This window comes from Salvelinus alpinus, chromosome 18 (assembly GCF_045679555.1).
Source record: "Salvelinus alpinus chromosome 18, SLU_Salpinus.1, whole genome shotgun sequence".
Lineage (NCBI taxonomy): Eukaryota > Metazoa > Chordata > Actinopteri > Salmoniformes > Salmonidae > Salvelinus > Salvelinus alpinus.
In genome coordinates, this window is record NC_092103.1 from 14,592,812 (window position 1) to 14,609,059 (window position 16,248).

A 16,248-nucleotide genomic window follows, 5' to 3' on the forward strand; every position below is an offset into this window, starting at 1 on the left:
ATAGCTAGCTATCTACTGACATCCTGTGGCAAATATGGGTACTACGGCTGTAATGCTGTGTTTGGATAGGTAGCGTTTATTATTTCCGTATTTTGTCCATCCTACGCTTCCGTAGTTGCATCGTCTTTTCAGTACATACGCCACTGCTGTTATTGTCCACCCACCTAGATTATTTCTTTAAAATGTTAATGTCTCAGATGTGGTAGCTAAATCAGTTCAGGTTTGTTACAGTGGTTGTTGCGTCTGGATTTGGTGATATCGTTTTGTTATCCTTTTCCTGGCAAGGATGTCTTTCAGGAGGTTAACAAAGCTGGTGTGTGGGCTTGCTGGTGGATCTGCAGTACTTGTGGCAATGGCTGAACCGAAAGGATATCCTTTTGAAAAAACGAAACATAACGAAAGTTCAAGAAAATGGACTGGTGTAGGTGTTCTCCAAGCAGCAGTGCCCCAGACGTGGTCACCAGGCCATGACCACACTGTGACTACCAGTGGGAATGGCTGGGACAGTAACTGGGATAAGTAAGCTATAATTAGCCTCAATTAATTTCTCATGAGCACATCTCTCAGTAAAGGGAGTAAGATTGAACCAATCGAATCATTGATTCGTTGTCATGATGGGAATTTGTGTATGAAGTGAAACAATATGTTTCATAATTCCCAGATCTCTGCTTTTTCATGTGATTCATTTGTAAGGCGTGACCCCCTGGCACTCATAAATGGGAAGAAAAAGAAGGACAAAGAGATCACCAGTGAAGAACTGAATACAGAGGTGGAGAATAACAAACCCAAAGCGACTCGTCACATCTTCCTTATCCGCCACTCACAGTACAACCTGAATGGGAGTGTGGACAAGGAGAGGGTCCTAACCCCTCTAGGTATGTATATGAAGTGCATTGATTACAATGTTGTAGCCATTAAAAAAGTATCAGTGAGGAGGCCGAAGTAAATTGAATCCAATAAAGCACTGATTGATTGTTTGATTGATTTATAGGCAGGGAGCAGGCTGAGTACACTGGTCAGCGATTGGCTGCCCTGGGGTTGAAGTATGATGTCATGGTCCACTCCACCATGACCCGTGCCACAGAGACTGCCAGCATCATCAGCAAGCATCTTCCAGGTCAGAGACAACAGGACACCACTCATTCTAAGCTCGAATCAAAAGTACAGTACCAGTCAAAAGTTTGGACACACCTACTCATTCAAGGGCTTTTCTTTATTTTTACTATTTCCTTCATTGTAGAATAATAGTTAAGACATGAAATATGAAATAACTATGAAATAACACATATGGAATCGTGTAGTAACCAAAAAAGTGTTAAACAAATCAAAATATATTTTCTATTTGAGATTCTTCAAAGTAGCCAACCATTGCCTTGATGACAGATTTGCACACGCTTGGCATTCTCTCAACCAACTTCACGAGGTAGTCACCTGGAATGCTTTTCCAACAGTCTTGAAGGAGTTTCACCTGGAATGCTTTTCCAACCGTCTTCAAGGAGTTCCCACATATGCTGAGCACTTGTTGGCTGCTTTTCCTTCACTCTAAGGTCCTACTCATTCCAAACCATCTCAGTTGGGTTGAGGTTGGGTGATTGTGGAGGCCAGGTCATCTGAAGCAGCACTCATCACTCTCCTTCTTGGTCAAATAGCCCTTACAAATCAAACTCTATTTGTCACATGCGCCGAATACAACATGCGTAGACTTTACCGTGAAATGCTTACTTACAAGCTCTTAACCAACAGTGCAGTTCAAGAAGAGTTAGGAAAATATTTACCAAGTAGACTAAAATAGAAAGTAATAATAAAAAGTAACCAAATAAGAAGAACAATAATGAGGCTATATACAGGGGGCACCGGTACCGAGTCAGTGTGCGGGTTACCGGTTAGTTGAGGTAATTTGTACATGTAGGTGGGGGTGAAGTGACTATGCATGGATAATAAACAGTGAGTAGCAGCAGTGTAGAAAAGATGTGGGGGGGTCAATGTAAATTGTGATTGGTGATTTTATTAATTGTTCAGCAGTCTTATGGCATGGGGGTAGAAGCTGTTGAGGAGCCTTCTGGTCCTCGACTTGGTGCTCCGGTACCGCTTGCCGTGCGGTAGCAGAGAAAACAGTCTATAACTTGGGTGACTGGAGGTTCTCTCAATTTTATTGGCTTTCCTCTGACACCGCCTATTATATAGGTCCTGGATGGCAGGAAGCTTGGCCCCAGTGATGTACTGGGCCGTTCGCACTACCCTCTGTAGCACCTTACGGTCAGATGCCGAGCAGTTGCCATACCAGGTGGTGATGCAACCGGTCAGAATGCTCTTGATGGTGCAGCTGCAGAACCTTTTGAGGATCTGGGGACCCATGCCAAGCCTTTTCAGTCTCCTAAGGGGGAAAAGGTTTTGTCGTGCCCTCTTCATGACTGTCTTGGTATGTTTGGACCATGCTAGTTCGTTGGTGATGTGGACACCAAGGAACTTGAAGCTCTCGACCCGCTTCTCTACAGCCCCATCGATGTTAATGGGGGCCTGTTCGGCCCGCCTTTTCCTGTAGTCCACGATCAGCTCCTTTGTCTTGCTCACAATGAGGCAGAGGTTGTCGTCCTGGCACCACACTGCCAGTTCTCTGACCACCTCCCTGTAGGCCGTCTTATCGTTGTCGGTGATCAGGCCTACCACTGTTGTGTTGTCAGCAAACTTAATGATGGTGTTGGAGTCGTGTTTGCCACGCAGTCGTGGGTGAACAGGGAATATAGGAGGGGACTTAGTACACACCCCTGAGGGGCCCCAGTGTTAAGGATCAGCGTGGCAGACGTATTGTTGCCTACTCTTACCACCTGGGGGCAGCCCGTCAGGAAGTCCAGGATCCAGTTGCAGATGGAGTCCTTAGCTTAGTGATGAGCTTCGTGGGCAGTATGGTGTTGAATCCTGAGCTGTAGTCAATGAACAGCATTCTCACATAGGTGTTCCTTTTGTCCAGGTGGGAAAGGGCAATGTGGAGTGCGATGGAGATTGCGTCATCTGTGGATCTGTTGGGGCAGTATGCGAATTGGAGTGGGTCTAGGGTTTCCGGGAGGATGCTGTTGTGAGCAATGACCAGCCTTTCAAAGCACTTCATGGCTACCGACGTGAGTGCCACGGGACGGTAATCATTTAGGCAGGTTACCTTCGCTTTCTTGGGCATAGGGACTATGGTCGTCTGCTTGAAACATGTAGGTATTACAGATTACAGACTCGGTCAGGGAGAGGTTGAAAATGTCAGTGAAGACACTTAACAGTTGGTCCACGCATGCTTTGAGTACACGTCCTGGTAATTCGTCTGGCCCAGCGGCTTTGTGAATGTTGACCTATTTTAAAGGTTTTATTCACATCGGCTACCGAGAGCGTTATCATACAGTCATCCAGAACAGCTGGTGCTCTCGTGCATGCTTCAGTGTTGCTTGCCTCGAAGCGAGCATAAAAGGCATTTAGCTCGTCTGGTAGGCTCACATCACTGGGCAGCTCGCGTCTGGGTTTCCCTTTGTAATCCGTAATAGTTTTTAAGCCATGCCACATCAGACGAGCGTCAGAGGCGGTGTAGTAGGATTCAATCTTAATCCTGTATTTACGCTTTGCTTGTTTGATGGTTCGTCTGAGGGCATTGCAGGATTTCTTATACGCGTCTGGATTAGTCTCCCGCTCCTTGAAAGCGGCAGTCCTAGCCTTTAGCTCGATGCGGATGTTGCCTGTAATCCATGGCTTCTGGTTGGGATATGTACGTATAGTCACTGTGGGGATGTCGTCGTCGATGCACTTATTGATGAAGCCGATGACTGATGTGGTGTCCTCCTCAATGCCATTGGATGAATCCCGGAACATATTCCAGTCTGTGCTAGCAAACAGTCCTGTAGTGTAGCATCCGAGTCATCTGACCACTTCCGTATTGAGCGAGTCACTGGTACTTCCTGCTTTAGTTTTCGCTTGTTAGCAGGAATCAGGAGGATAGAATTAAGATCAGATTTGCCAAATGGAGGGCGGGGGAGAGCTTTGTATGCATCTCTGTGTGGAGTAAAGGTGGTCTAGGATTTTTTTTCTTTTTTCTGGTTGCACATGTGACATGCTGGTAAAAATGTGGTAAAACTGATTTAAGTTTGCCTGCATTAAAGTCCCCAGCCACTAGGAGCGCCGCTTCTGGGTAAGCATTTTCTTGTTTGCTTATGGCCTTATAGCGTTGGTTGAGAGCAGTCTTAGTGCCAGCTTCGTTCTGTTGTAGTAAATAGACAGCTACGAATAATATAGATGAGAACTCTCTTGGTAGATAGTGTGGTCTACAGCTTATCATAAGGTACTCTACCTCAGGCGAGCAATACCTCGAGACTTCTTTAATATTAGACCTTGCGCACCAGCTGTTATTGACAAATAGACACACACCCCCACCCCTCGTCTTACCAGAGGTAGCATCTCTGTTCTGCTAGTGCATGGAAAATACCGCTAGCTCTATATTGTCCGTATCGTCGTTCAGCCACGTCTCTGTGAAACATAAGATGTTCGTTTTTGATGTCCCGTTGGTATGATAATCTTAATCGTGGGTCATGAATTTTATTTTCCAATGATTGCACGTTAGCAAGAAGAACGGATGGCAGTGGGAGTTTACTCGCTCGCCTACGGATTCTCAGAAGGCAGCCCGATCTGCGGCCCCTTTTCCTGCGTATTCACAAAAAAGGCGTGGCTCTGGGCCTGTTCCAGTGAAAGCAGAATATCATTCTCGTTAAAGGAAAAAGTTTCATCCAGTCCGCGGTGCGTAATCGCTGTTCTCATGTCCAGAACATATTTTCGATCATAAGAGACAGTAGCAGCAACATTATGTTCAAAATAAGTTACACAAAACGCAAAAAAACTAACAAAACAGCACAATTGGTTGGGAGAATGTAAAACGTCAGCCATGTCTTTCGGCGTCATCTTGAGGCTCTGCCTGGAGGTGTGTTTTGGGTCATTGTCCTGTAAAAAAAAAAAAAAGGAGTCCTACTAAGCCCAAACCAGATGGGATGGTGTATCGCTGCAGAATGCTTTGGAAGTCATGCTGGTTAAGTGTGCCTTGAATTCTAAATAAATCACAGACGGTGTCACCAGCAAAGCCCCCCACACCATCACACCACCTCTTCTATGCTTCACGGTGGGAACCACACATGCAGAGATCATCCGTTCACCTACCCTGAGTCTCACAAAGATACGGCGGTTGGAAACAAAAATCTCAAATTTGGACTCATCAGACCAAAGGACAGATTTCCACCAGTCTAATGTCCATTGATTGGGCCAAGAAACACAAGCAAGTCTCTTCTTCTTATTGGTGTCCTTTTAGTAGTGGTTTCTTTGCAGCAATTTGACCATGAAGGCGTGATGTTGATATGTGTCTGTTACTTGAACTCTGTGAAGCATCTATTTGGGCTGCAATTTCTGAGGCTGGTAACTCTAATATACTTATCCTCTGCAGCAGATGTAACTCTGGGTCTTCCTTTCCTGTGGCGGTCTGCATGAGAGCCTGTTTCTTCAACAGCAATTTATGTTTTTGCAACTGCACTTGAAGAAACTTTAAAAGTTCTTGAAATTTTCCGTATTGACTGACCTTCATGTCTTAAAGTATTGATGGACTGTCATTTCTCTTTGTTATTTGACCTGTTCTTGCCATAATATGGACTTGGTCTTTTGCCAAATAGGGATATATTCTGTATACCACCCCTACCTTGTCATAACACAACTGATTGGCTCAAACACCTTTAAGAAGGAAAGAAATTCCACAAATTAACTTTAACAAGGCACACCTGTTAATTGAAATGCATGTCAGGTGACTACCTCATGAAGCTGGTTGAGGGAATGCCAAGAGTGCCTTGATGACAGCTTTGCACAAAGGTAGAAGAATCTAAAGTCTAAAATATTTTACTAAATGATTCCGTATGTGTTATTTCCTAGTTTTGATGTCTTCAGTATTATTCTTCAATGTAGAAAATAGTAAAAATAAAGAAAAACCCTTGAATGAGTAGGTCTGTCCAAACTTTTGACTGGTACTGTAATTCTAAGCCTCCAAACTGAACAGTACTAACCATAACTTGTTTTGCTCTATCTCTCTGCATTAGAGGTGGACAAAGTGAGCTGTGACCTGCTAAGAGAGGGTGCTCCCATTGAGCCTGTGCCACCAATCTCCTGGAAACCTGACTGTGTGGTGAGTGATTTGCTATCCTTAGTCCTGGAGATGGATGCAATTACCCACTTGCACTTATTTTTCTTGTGAGATATTCACTTAAAGGCTTAACCGATACAAACCATTTAGCGCTTGAGCTTCAAAGCAATCTGTTAAAGTGCTGTACAAAATTGTCTGTCAAAAAACTTTCCCTCACACACTGTACTGGTGCTTTGGTTTCTGCAGTATCATGAAGATGGAGCTCGGATCGAGGCAGCCTTCCGTCGCTACATCCACCGTGCAGACAGCAAGCAGACAGAGGATAGCTACGAGATCATTGTCTGCCACGCAAATGTTATTCGCTACTTTGTGTGCAGGTTAGTCCCCCACGTCATCAACACCACGCTATGGAGTTGCATAGCTCAGCTAATTCATAGTGAGTGATTTGTCCTCGGTGAGGTGAACATTCAAGAGGTTCACAGATTACTGGAAAGGTGTGGAAAAACATGATCTACTTGTCAATGTTCAACACTGATAATATAATCCCAAGGTCCTGGTTTCCTATAGTAATGCTTTAATCGGGACACATTTCTTTAGGCATTGATTGTGAGTTCAAATCTAATGTTATGGAACTGTTTCTCTTGGTTGATCCAGGGCTCTGCAGTTTCCCCCAGAAGGTTGGCTGCGGCTGGGCTTGAATAACGGCAGCATCACCTGGATCACCGTCAGACCCAGTGGCAGGGTGGGACTGAGGATGATGGGCGACTCAGGCTTTATGCCTCCTGAAAAACTCACCCGTACCTGACACTCCTTCAACACTGCTGGCCCCATGTAACCGGACCTTCTTCTGCCACATCATTTGAAGCCATCATTTCTCCTCTAAGATGGTTTTGCCCACGTTGGGAATCATTCTTTTGACTGCAGTTTTGTATGGAAAAATTATTTGTAATGTATTTTACAGACAGTGCCATTTCTTAGTAAATTGATTTGATAATGCTTTAATATGCCATTTTATGAATAAACATGAGGAAATGTACTTTCTACATCATAACTGTGTTACATTAAAACAATAGAAAATGTAAAACTCTTAATTTACCTTGAATCAGCAATATAAAACCATTTTCATAAGAAATCATTGCAAATTGTAAATACATTACATACTGTATCACTTTAGCATTGGGAGGAGTGTACACCATTAGGTAAATTCAAAGTGTAATCTGTAGCTATGCTATCCGGCAGAAGAGAATGCTTGCATTGAGGACATGCATTAGTGCAAATATCAGCTCAATAGTTACCAGATAAGGTAATAGTGGCTTGCATAGAAAAGCCAAAAGAGTTGCATGAATGGAAATCAGCACAAAGGTAAAATAAGGACATGGAGCCTGTTAAATGACAATGTAGTGGTTTCCTGCCTGGGTTCTAAAGTCAGACTATAGACCTGCTGTGGTGGTATAGGATGTTGGCCAACATTCCCTGTTGTATTTTCAACACCACATTCAGATTGTGGGGCATGACATCCTGTTTGCTTGTGGTTTCCCTATGTTGGGGAGTGGAATAAGGTCCTGCAGAGGATTGTCTGGGTGTAACAGGTCTGGGTGTTGGGGCCTGGGCTGTGAAAGCTGAGCCTGCTGGGAGAACAGTTTGGTGTCCCAGTCAAGCTTCTCCTCTTTGGGCTTGGCCAGCTGGAAATACAAAACAGCAGCATTAACCACCTGAGGGGTATACAACAAAGCAGGATCAATGAGTTAGCCAGAAACTAACATTTGATTTTATGGTTCTTTTTTTTTTTCTTTGCTAAACTACAATATGTTTTTTCTTTTGTTAAATCAATTAGACCATGCCCATTTCAAGCGCATCTTTCTACAAAATAGAAAATTACAGAATATTAAGACAAGTTAACTCCATAAAGTATACCGCTCAAGAGTATTGAAGACGAGATACAGTTGAAGTCGGAAGTTTACATACACATAGGTTGGAGTCATTAAAACTCCACATATTTCTTGTTAACAAACTATAGTTTTGGCAAGTCGGTTAGGACATCTACTTTGTGCATGACAAGTAATTTTTCCAACAATTGTTTACAGAGATTATTTCACTATCACAATTCCAGTGGGTCAGAAGTTTACATACACTAAGTTGACTGTGCCTTTAAACAGCTTCGCAAATTCCAGAAAATGATCTCATGGCTTTATAAGCTTCTGACAGGCTAATTAACATAATTTGAGTCAATTGGAGGTGTACCTGTGGATGTATTTCAAGGCCTACCTTCAAACTCGCCTCTTTGCTTGACATGAGAAACTCTAAAGAAATAACCCAAGACCTCCGAATTATAGACCTCCACAAGTCTGGTTCATCCTTGGGAGCAATTTCCAAACGCCTGAAGGTAACATATTCGCAAGTATAAACACCATGGGACCACGCAGCCGTCATACCGCTCAGGAAGGAGACGCGTTCTGTCTCCTAGAGATGAACGTACTGTGGTGCGAAAAGTGCAAATCAATCCCAGAACAACAGCAAAGGACCTTGTGAAGATGCTGGAGGAAACAGGTACAAAAGTATCTATATCCACAGTAAAACGAGTCCTATATCGACATAACCTGAAAGGCCGCTCAGCAAGGAAGAAGCCACTGCTCCAAAACCACCATAAAAAAAGCCAGACTATGGTTTGCAACTGCACATGGGGACAACGAAATATCCTCTGGTCTGATGAAACAAAAATAAAGCTGTTTGGCCATAATGACCATCGTTATGTTTAGAGGAAAAAGGGGGAGGCGTGCAAGCCGAAGAACACCATCCCAACCGTGAAGCACGGGGGTGGCAGCATCATGTTGTGGGGGTGCTTTGCTGCAGGAGGGACTGGTGCACTTCACAAAATAGATGGCATCATGAGGATGGAAAATTATGTGGATATATTGAAGCAACATCTCAAGACATCAGTCAGGAAGTTATAGCTTGGTCGCAAATGGGTCTTCCAAATGGACAATGACCCCAAGCATACTTCCAAAGTTGTGGCAAAATGGCTTAAGGACAACAACGTCAAGGTATTGGAGTGGCCATCACAAAACCCTGACCTAAATCCTATAGAAAATTTGTGGGTAGAACTGAAAAAGCATGTGCGAGCAAGAAGGCCTACAAACCTGACTCGGTTACACAAGCTCTGTCAGGAGGAATGGACCAAAATTCACCCAACTTCTTGTGGGAAGCTTGTGGAAGCCTACCCGAAACGTTTGACCCAAGATAAACAATTTAAAGGCAATGCTACCAAATACTAATTGAGTGTATGTTAACTTCTGACCCACTAGGAATGTGATGAAAGAAATAAAAGCTGAAATAAATCATTCTCTCTAGTATTATTCTGACATTTCACATTCTTAAAATAAAGTGGTGATCCTAACTGACCTAAAACAGGGAACTTTTAGTAGGATTAAATGTCAGGAATTATGAAAAACTGAGTTAGAATGTATTTGGCTAAGATTTATGTAAACTTCCGACTTCAACTGTATGTCTGCTGACACAGCATAAAGAAACAGAATAGGTATCTAGCTCACCTTAGCCTTTGTGAAGAGGGATAGGCCAGAATGGTGTTCTTCCACTTAGTAATGCAGGGGTATCTCTCAAGGTCGATCTCCATGTTATTCATTGCAGACAGGACCTCACTGTCCAACTTGGTGGGGAATTCCCTGCAAGAAACAGTCAAAGAACATTGGTTAGCATTTCCATTGGGTTACAAAGAAACATTTGTTGTGCGAGTTTAAATTGCAACAGATCATTTTTACAGGTTGACTGATGTACAGTAAATAAACAAAGACTTACCCATCCATAAACAGTTCCTGTCTTCGTCTTGTAGGGGTGACCGTCATCAGAATTGTGTCTTTAGCGGTGTCTCCTTCCGTTGATTTGTAAGATGCGCTAGAGGATCCTGAGTCTCTCCTCCTGTTTCCCCCATCTCTGGGACCATCTGGGCCCTCTGAGTCTGAGCCCTCGTCTGCAGTCAGATACTCCTCAGAGCTAGGGTTAGAGAGCTCCTCCGCCTGCCTCTTCCCCTGACTCCTCTCCCAAGTCCTCCAGAAGCTACCGTCCCCCAGGTCCAGGCCTTCTCTCCAAGGTACAGAGGGAGCCAGACATGCCTTCTCTGGGTCCTCCACAGTGCCAGAGGCTACCTTTAGACTGGCTTTCTCAAACTCTGGCAGGAGGTTACACACAGGTGACTGGGAACTGTTCTCCACTGGTGCTGAGTTCTTGTCATTCAGGATGTGGTTAGACGGGGCATTGCTCTGGTGGTTTTTCTGCTCTTCTGAAATGACGGCAAACACATGAATTTGAGATTAGATTGGGATTGGGATGAGATTTGAGATTTGGGATTCCCCTGTATAATTTCAAGCATGAAATAATATGTTATAACATGTTTGTAAGATTGTAGATTTTCTATGAAAGTGCTTACCTTTGGAGGGTGTTGATGTTTTAAATCCACCACCGGTCTCCTCTGTCCTCCCATATTCTTCTCGGGGAAGCTCACTTCGGTCCTTCCTATCCAGATACTCTTCCAGCCTCTTCAGTCCCTCCTCTGTAGACAGGTCAGTGAAGCTCTGAAGGAAGTCCCAGTACTCTGCCCAAGGATGCCCCATGCCATGTGCAATCTCCCTGTTGAGAGATCAGATCGATCAGAAAATATGCCAACTGTAGCCATGTAGCCATTACATTTTTCCTTGACATGACATTCATCGATCGTCAGCATGTTTATGGTTACTTGATAAAATGTTGCTTGTTTGTTTCCTTAGAGTTTAGCCTATTAAAAGCTCACTGCAGTCAAAAACTATATTTGCCTATGCTTTACATATACACTGAGTGTACAAAACATTAGGAACACCTTCCTAATATTGAGTTGCACGCCCTTTTGCCATCAGTACAGCCTCAATTCGTCAGGGCATGGACTCGTGTCAAAAGTGTTCCACAGGGATGCTGGCCCATGTTGACTCCAATGCTTCCCAAAGTTGTGTCAAGTTGGCTGGATGTCCTTTGTGCAGTGGACCATTTTTGATACACACAAGAAACTGTTGAGCGTGATAAACCCAGCAGCGTTGCAGTTCTTGACACACTCAAACCGGTGTGCCTGGCACCTCATACCCTGTTCAAAGGCACTTCAAAATCTTTTGTCTTGCCCATTCACCCACATACACAATCCATGTCTCAATTATTTTGAGGCTTAAAAATCCTTTAACTTGTGTTCTCCCCTCCCCTGATTGAAGTTGATGTAACAAGTGACATCAATTAGGGATCATAGCTTTCACCTGGATTCACCTGGTCAGTCTATATCATGGAATGAGCTGGTCCTAATGTTTTGTGCACTCAGTGTATTTCCACACTATACGGTTGGAACAATATTATGAAAATTATGATAATGCCCTTTTAGTGTAAGAGCTGTTTGAAAAGACCCCCTGAAATTTCAACCTGTTTTGGTGTGATGGTGGAACCATTTTAATTCAAAACAATTACAGTAAGGTACTTCATTGTTACCCAGAAATGATTTAATATCGAGATAAAAACAGCTGCATTTGACCTTTAATAAAGGTCACAGGTCCACTGTTCATTCACTCACCTCCCCACACGCTCTGCACCCCTGTCAGGGTCGGATTTGAGAATTCGGTGGAAATACTCTGCTCGATCCCTGGGTGGAGTTCTCCATAGTCTATGGAACTCATCTGCCTGGAAGACCGAAACAGAAAATGGGTTTAGAGACAAAGGCCTGAGCCTCTATAGATGGATTATTTCATTGTACAATACTCCAAGGTATTGAGATTACCTTTGAAGGACTAAGGGGACCCACATACGCTCTCACAGTCATGACTGGGTCTATGGGACTCCCAGCCACTCCTGATCCCAGCGAATGAAAATCCACCTCCAGTGGGCTTGGAGACCATGGCAAACCAATCACAGGCTGGAAGCTGTTGTCTGTATCCCTCAGCAAGGGAACATAGCACCGTTCTGTCAGAAAAGGGTCAAAGTTAGCAATGTGTTCACAAGTTGGCATTTGCACATACAAAAAGGTTTTATAGCCAGCATTGGCAACCATCTAAACGTACCCTCCAAATATTCCTTGATCTTCTTCTTTATGTCAGGGGTTTTGTTTTTCCTCTCACATATCACCTGTAAAGGCATTTATAAAGTCAAGTATTTAGTCCTCTAAAGCGTCTCTTTTCTGGCATGACATTCAGGGGACAATACACCTTACTGAACAGAAATGGAATGCTTTACTAAGAGACGGGTTTTAGTGCAAATTAAGTGGTTCTTCATAGCTGTAATGTGGCTTACAGTAGAGGGCTTCTGGTTGTACTTGTTCTGCCTGTGTTTATCAGTGGCCGGATGAGAACACAGCACGTTGACCACGTCTGGACAGCCAAACTTACAGGCAAAGTGAAGAGGAGTTTCATTGCTCTGCAGGGACATCACACACATTCAGTACATCTCATGAATACCTTACGTACACACTTTAACGCTAACACACTATAATGTCTGTGTGCATTGTGCAGACTACCGACCACCATTGTATTATACTGTTACGGTTCATATACTGCAAGTTCTCACTGCTTTGTCAGGTGTGTTGAGGTACAGGTCAACGAGGTAGCGGATGCGTTGGTGTAACATGGCCTCCTGGTCATCGGGATACATGAGTCTCATGAAGTCTGGGCTCTCCAGGATGTCCAGGAGGAGCTGGACCATCCCTGACTGGTTCTCTTTGGCCGCCACATGCAGGACGTTATAATGGCATCCTTCCTATAAATCAGGAATACAGAGTTATTCCACACCAGAGAATGTGAAGCACCATTCTGCTCCCATGGAAAGGACAGAAACAATAATTATCTCAAATGCATACATGCACGATGGTGGGGTTGTCTCCAGATCCGATAAGGTAGCGTGGGTTGGCCCAGACCAGTTTGCTGAAGGCTTCCTTGTCCCCCTTCTCTACTGCCTTTCTCAGCTTGGCTGTCAGGTCCTGGGTGCGGGGGCTGCGGAATTCATTAGCCCTCTCCAGGTTCACAGGTGAAGTCCCTGATGCGGTAGGGCTTCCTGGGAGGACATTGTATGCATGCTGGTCAACCTTTTTCTTGCTAATTTTATATGACACAAAAGAGGTGAATGATCCATCTAGCTTTCTATCTATATAGTGGCTCTATATTAGATAAAGCTATGCTATGAAGCAGACACACCTGTGTGGACTACAGGTTGCAGCACTCCCTGGGGCCCGTCTGGTGCAGCTGTGCTGGCTACAGCTGGGTTATGTTCATTGATGCCTTTTGAGAATTTCTCAGCTTCCTCTCGTGTTGAGAAGGACTTAAACCTGGACTCTTTCATTGTCATCATGGCTCTCAGAGCCTTCTTCCTGTCCACATATACATGGACTTTGTCTGGTGGGGAAAACATAGTCATTCACCACACATTGAACTCAGAGACAATCTCTATCTTGCACTATTCATAGGATAAAAAGAGGTCTTACCATCAGTGACCACTGACTCCTCCCAATGAGGACATACACCATAGTAAACAAGGGGAGATTCTGGTTCATCCAATTCCTCTGTCTCTTTGCACTCCTCTGCTGGTGATTTGAGTTCCAGGCTGTGGTCTGCTTCTACTGTATGTGTTAAGGGTCTATTAGACTCTGCATTGGATGAGCTACCTCCACCAGACACCCCTCCATCCCCTCCCTGGCTCTCCAGGAGGGATCTGGCCAGCTTCCTCTCAAAGATGGCTCTTGTAGTGTTGGTAAGGGGGCCACACTTCAGCCCTGCCCCAATAATCTCCTGTCGTAGCTGATCTGGGTTCAGGGTCTGCAGCCTGCTCATTACTTCCTCCATATTGCTGTCACTACCTAGGATACATAAATGTGGCATACCCAGAGAAGAGTCATGTTACAAATATACTCTGAAGAATATAGTCAAATGGCACAGAAACATACTACTCATTCGCATCAGAAATAACACTTTAACTCGTCGTTCCTGGCCTTAAAACAGTAGATAACCATCAAATAAAATGGTACGTCGTGTCATAGGCTAAAGATAAAATGTTATTGAACCACTCTGGCCACGTTCTCTTCAAAATCACATGCATAATTGGCAAAACGATGGTCTAAAACGGAAGACTTACTACACGCCATTGTAGCTTACGTATGTATATTTTGGGATGTGGAACGATTCCATGTGGAGAATATTGTAACAATGTAGCTGGAGCACGTATTCTGTTTACCTACGCCTGTTATTTACCTATGGGGCGCGAGCTCATTGGTCATTTCAAACAAAACGAGGCCCCGCCTTTTCCAATATGACTCATAATACAAATAGTTCTACATTTGTAATAATGTATGATATGTCATTACATTCAACGTGCTGCAGCTCTATGACATTTGCATTTACACAATCGATAGTTACATATGTATTATTTAGGCTACGATACGTACTTAGGATGACCCAATTCTCACAATATCTGCCCAATAATCATTGGTTATGAGAAACTTATAGTGCTAGGACTAGGCCATATATTCCCATTGAAGAATGTACTACAACAGCTAACTTTTCCCTAGCCACCCTAGCTAATGGCAGCTAAGACCTGATTCAATTACGTGCCAGACATTTATTTAACTTAAACGGACTCGTAAACTTTCTCGAATACACTCAGATAATATCTTACTTCACAGACCCGTGCTTGTAGTCCTCCTGTGGTGTACTCATTACGTCAGGCAACGGAAACCGGTTAAGAACCGATAGCACCAAAGATTTGTATAACTAAGATAGTCGTTTCCAATGGGGAACAAGTGAGTCATAGTGGGCAGAACAAACAAGGAGGTGATCAGAGCCATGCACGAGATAGCGAGATCCTATTGGCGCGTTCTAGCAAACATTTGCATATTTCCGTTAGGGAACGCCTACTCTGTGCGCGTGTGCAATAACTCAATTCGCATTTGCACTCCTTCTAAACAACGCATTTTTTTTTCTTTGGCAAAGGGTAAAGTCTACAAAACATACAACGCATTTTTTTTCTTTGGCAAAGGGTAAAGTCTACAAAACATTATCCACTCTGTTCGAAACAGATCATAGTTTTGGGAACAGAAAACTGTACTGAGATCAAATGTGTCATTAATTAGAACATTTGCAGAATGTCGGCCAAAATCCATCTCGTTCCATCTTCTTCCACTGCTGGCCAATGGGCTTCCTCTCACTGCCATATTTGGTAGTGATTGGAAACGCCATGCGGATGCTTCACATTTATACGTCCAGTGAAATATCTGTCTCATTGTTCTAGTTGTGATAGCACTGACCAAGCAAACAGATCAAACGAAACGGGGAGGGACCTTCTTCTTTTTCAAGGTTTTATTGGCGGACTATATCCCAAAAGGTGTATTGCCGCAACCTACTGGGTGGGGTAAAAACGTAGATACTTTAACGAAAAAAAGTAAACTACTCTACTTCGTCAAATGTACTCAGATCCCTACACAAGCTCTGGGGCCTGACGCTTCGAACACACCAATAGTGTCTGCGTTTTGGGTACACCAAAATTACGTTTATTTCCAATGAAACGCTGCGTTTGCCTTGTACCGTTGCAGAGGCAGTTGCAGGCGTTCAGTGTGGTGTTTTTGTGCAAAATAGTATGCAGCATAATCTGGCAAAATAGTATGCAGCATAATCTGGAAATGTATGCAACAAAAGTTCAACATACACCTTCTGATACCATTTCTGTCAAGCCATCTATGCATACAGTTTGACGCATATGTTCGATAAATCCAACGTTTGCACCACACCGAATGCAATGCTGCAAGGCAAACGCAGCGTTTCTTTTGAAATGAATGTAATTCTTGTGTACCAAAATGCAATGACGCTGTCGGTGAGTTAGACAGTATTCCCTGCAATGTTTCAGCTGTGAAAATCCTGGGGATCCAAGAATATTTCAGCCGCTTTTACACTGATTTCCAGTTCCTTAGATGTTTTGTAAGTTTGACCTGTGCAATTATCACCTGCGCAATAAACGCAACAAAATCAACCTTCACAATTAGATTTCTCAACTGACTGACATCCACAGACTGTTGGCCATCCACTGCATTCATCATCTCTACTCGCTGC

General features: G+C 43.7%; 2 protein-coding genes across 5 annotated transcripts; one reads left to right on the top strand and one right to left on the bottom strand.

The window, feature by feature from the left end:
- The first annotated feature begins 99 nt into the window (after nt 1-99).
- LOC139543850 (serine/threonine-protein phosphatase PGAM5, mitochondrial-like) lies at nt 100-7,178 on the top strand. Its single transcript, XM_071350331.1, has 6 exons — nt 100-519; nt 694-875; nt 992-1,117; nt 6,099-6,184; nt 6,389-6,519; nt 6,797-7,178. Exons 1-6 carry the CDS (start codon nt 287-289, stop codon nt 6,945-6,947), a joined length of 909 nt encoding a protein of 302 aa, XP_071206432.1. The 5' UTR covers nt 100-286; the 3' UTR covers nt 6,948-7,178.
- On the bottom strand, nt 7,125-14,959 carry LOC139543847 (ankyrin repeat and LEM domain-containing protein 2-like). 4 transcript variants are annotated; one of them, XM_071350327.1, is made up of 13 exons: nt 14,822-14,959; nt 13,635-14,006; nt 13,348-13,545; nt 13,014-13,207; nt 12,725-12,913; nt 12,452-12,574; nt 12,223-12,286; nt 11,943-12,124; nt 11,739-11,845; nt 10,584-10,783; nt 9,956-10,436; nt 9,691-9,822; nt 7,125-7,824 (listed from the first exon to the last, which is right to left on the bottom strand). In XM_071350327.1, the coding sequence occupies exons 2-13, from the start codon at nt 13,990-13,992 to the stop codon at nt 7,680-7,682; spliced, it is 2,373 nt and encodes a 790-aa protein (XP_071206428.1). In that variant the 5' UTR covers nt 13,993-14,006; nt 14,822-14,959; the 3' UTR covers nt 7,125-7,679. The 4 variants fall into 4 exon arrangements, with proteins under 4 accessions (XP_071206428.1, XP_071206429.1, XP_071206430.1 ...); XM_071350328.1 differs by having other exon boundaries at nt 14,831-14,948; XM_071350329.1 differs by lacking the exon at nt 14,822-14,959 and adding an exon at nt 14,302-14,410.
- Between the last annotated feature and the right edge of the window lie 1,289 nt (nt 14,960-16,248).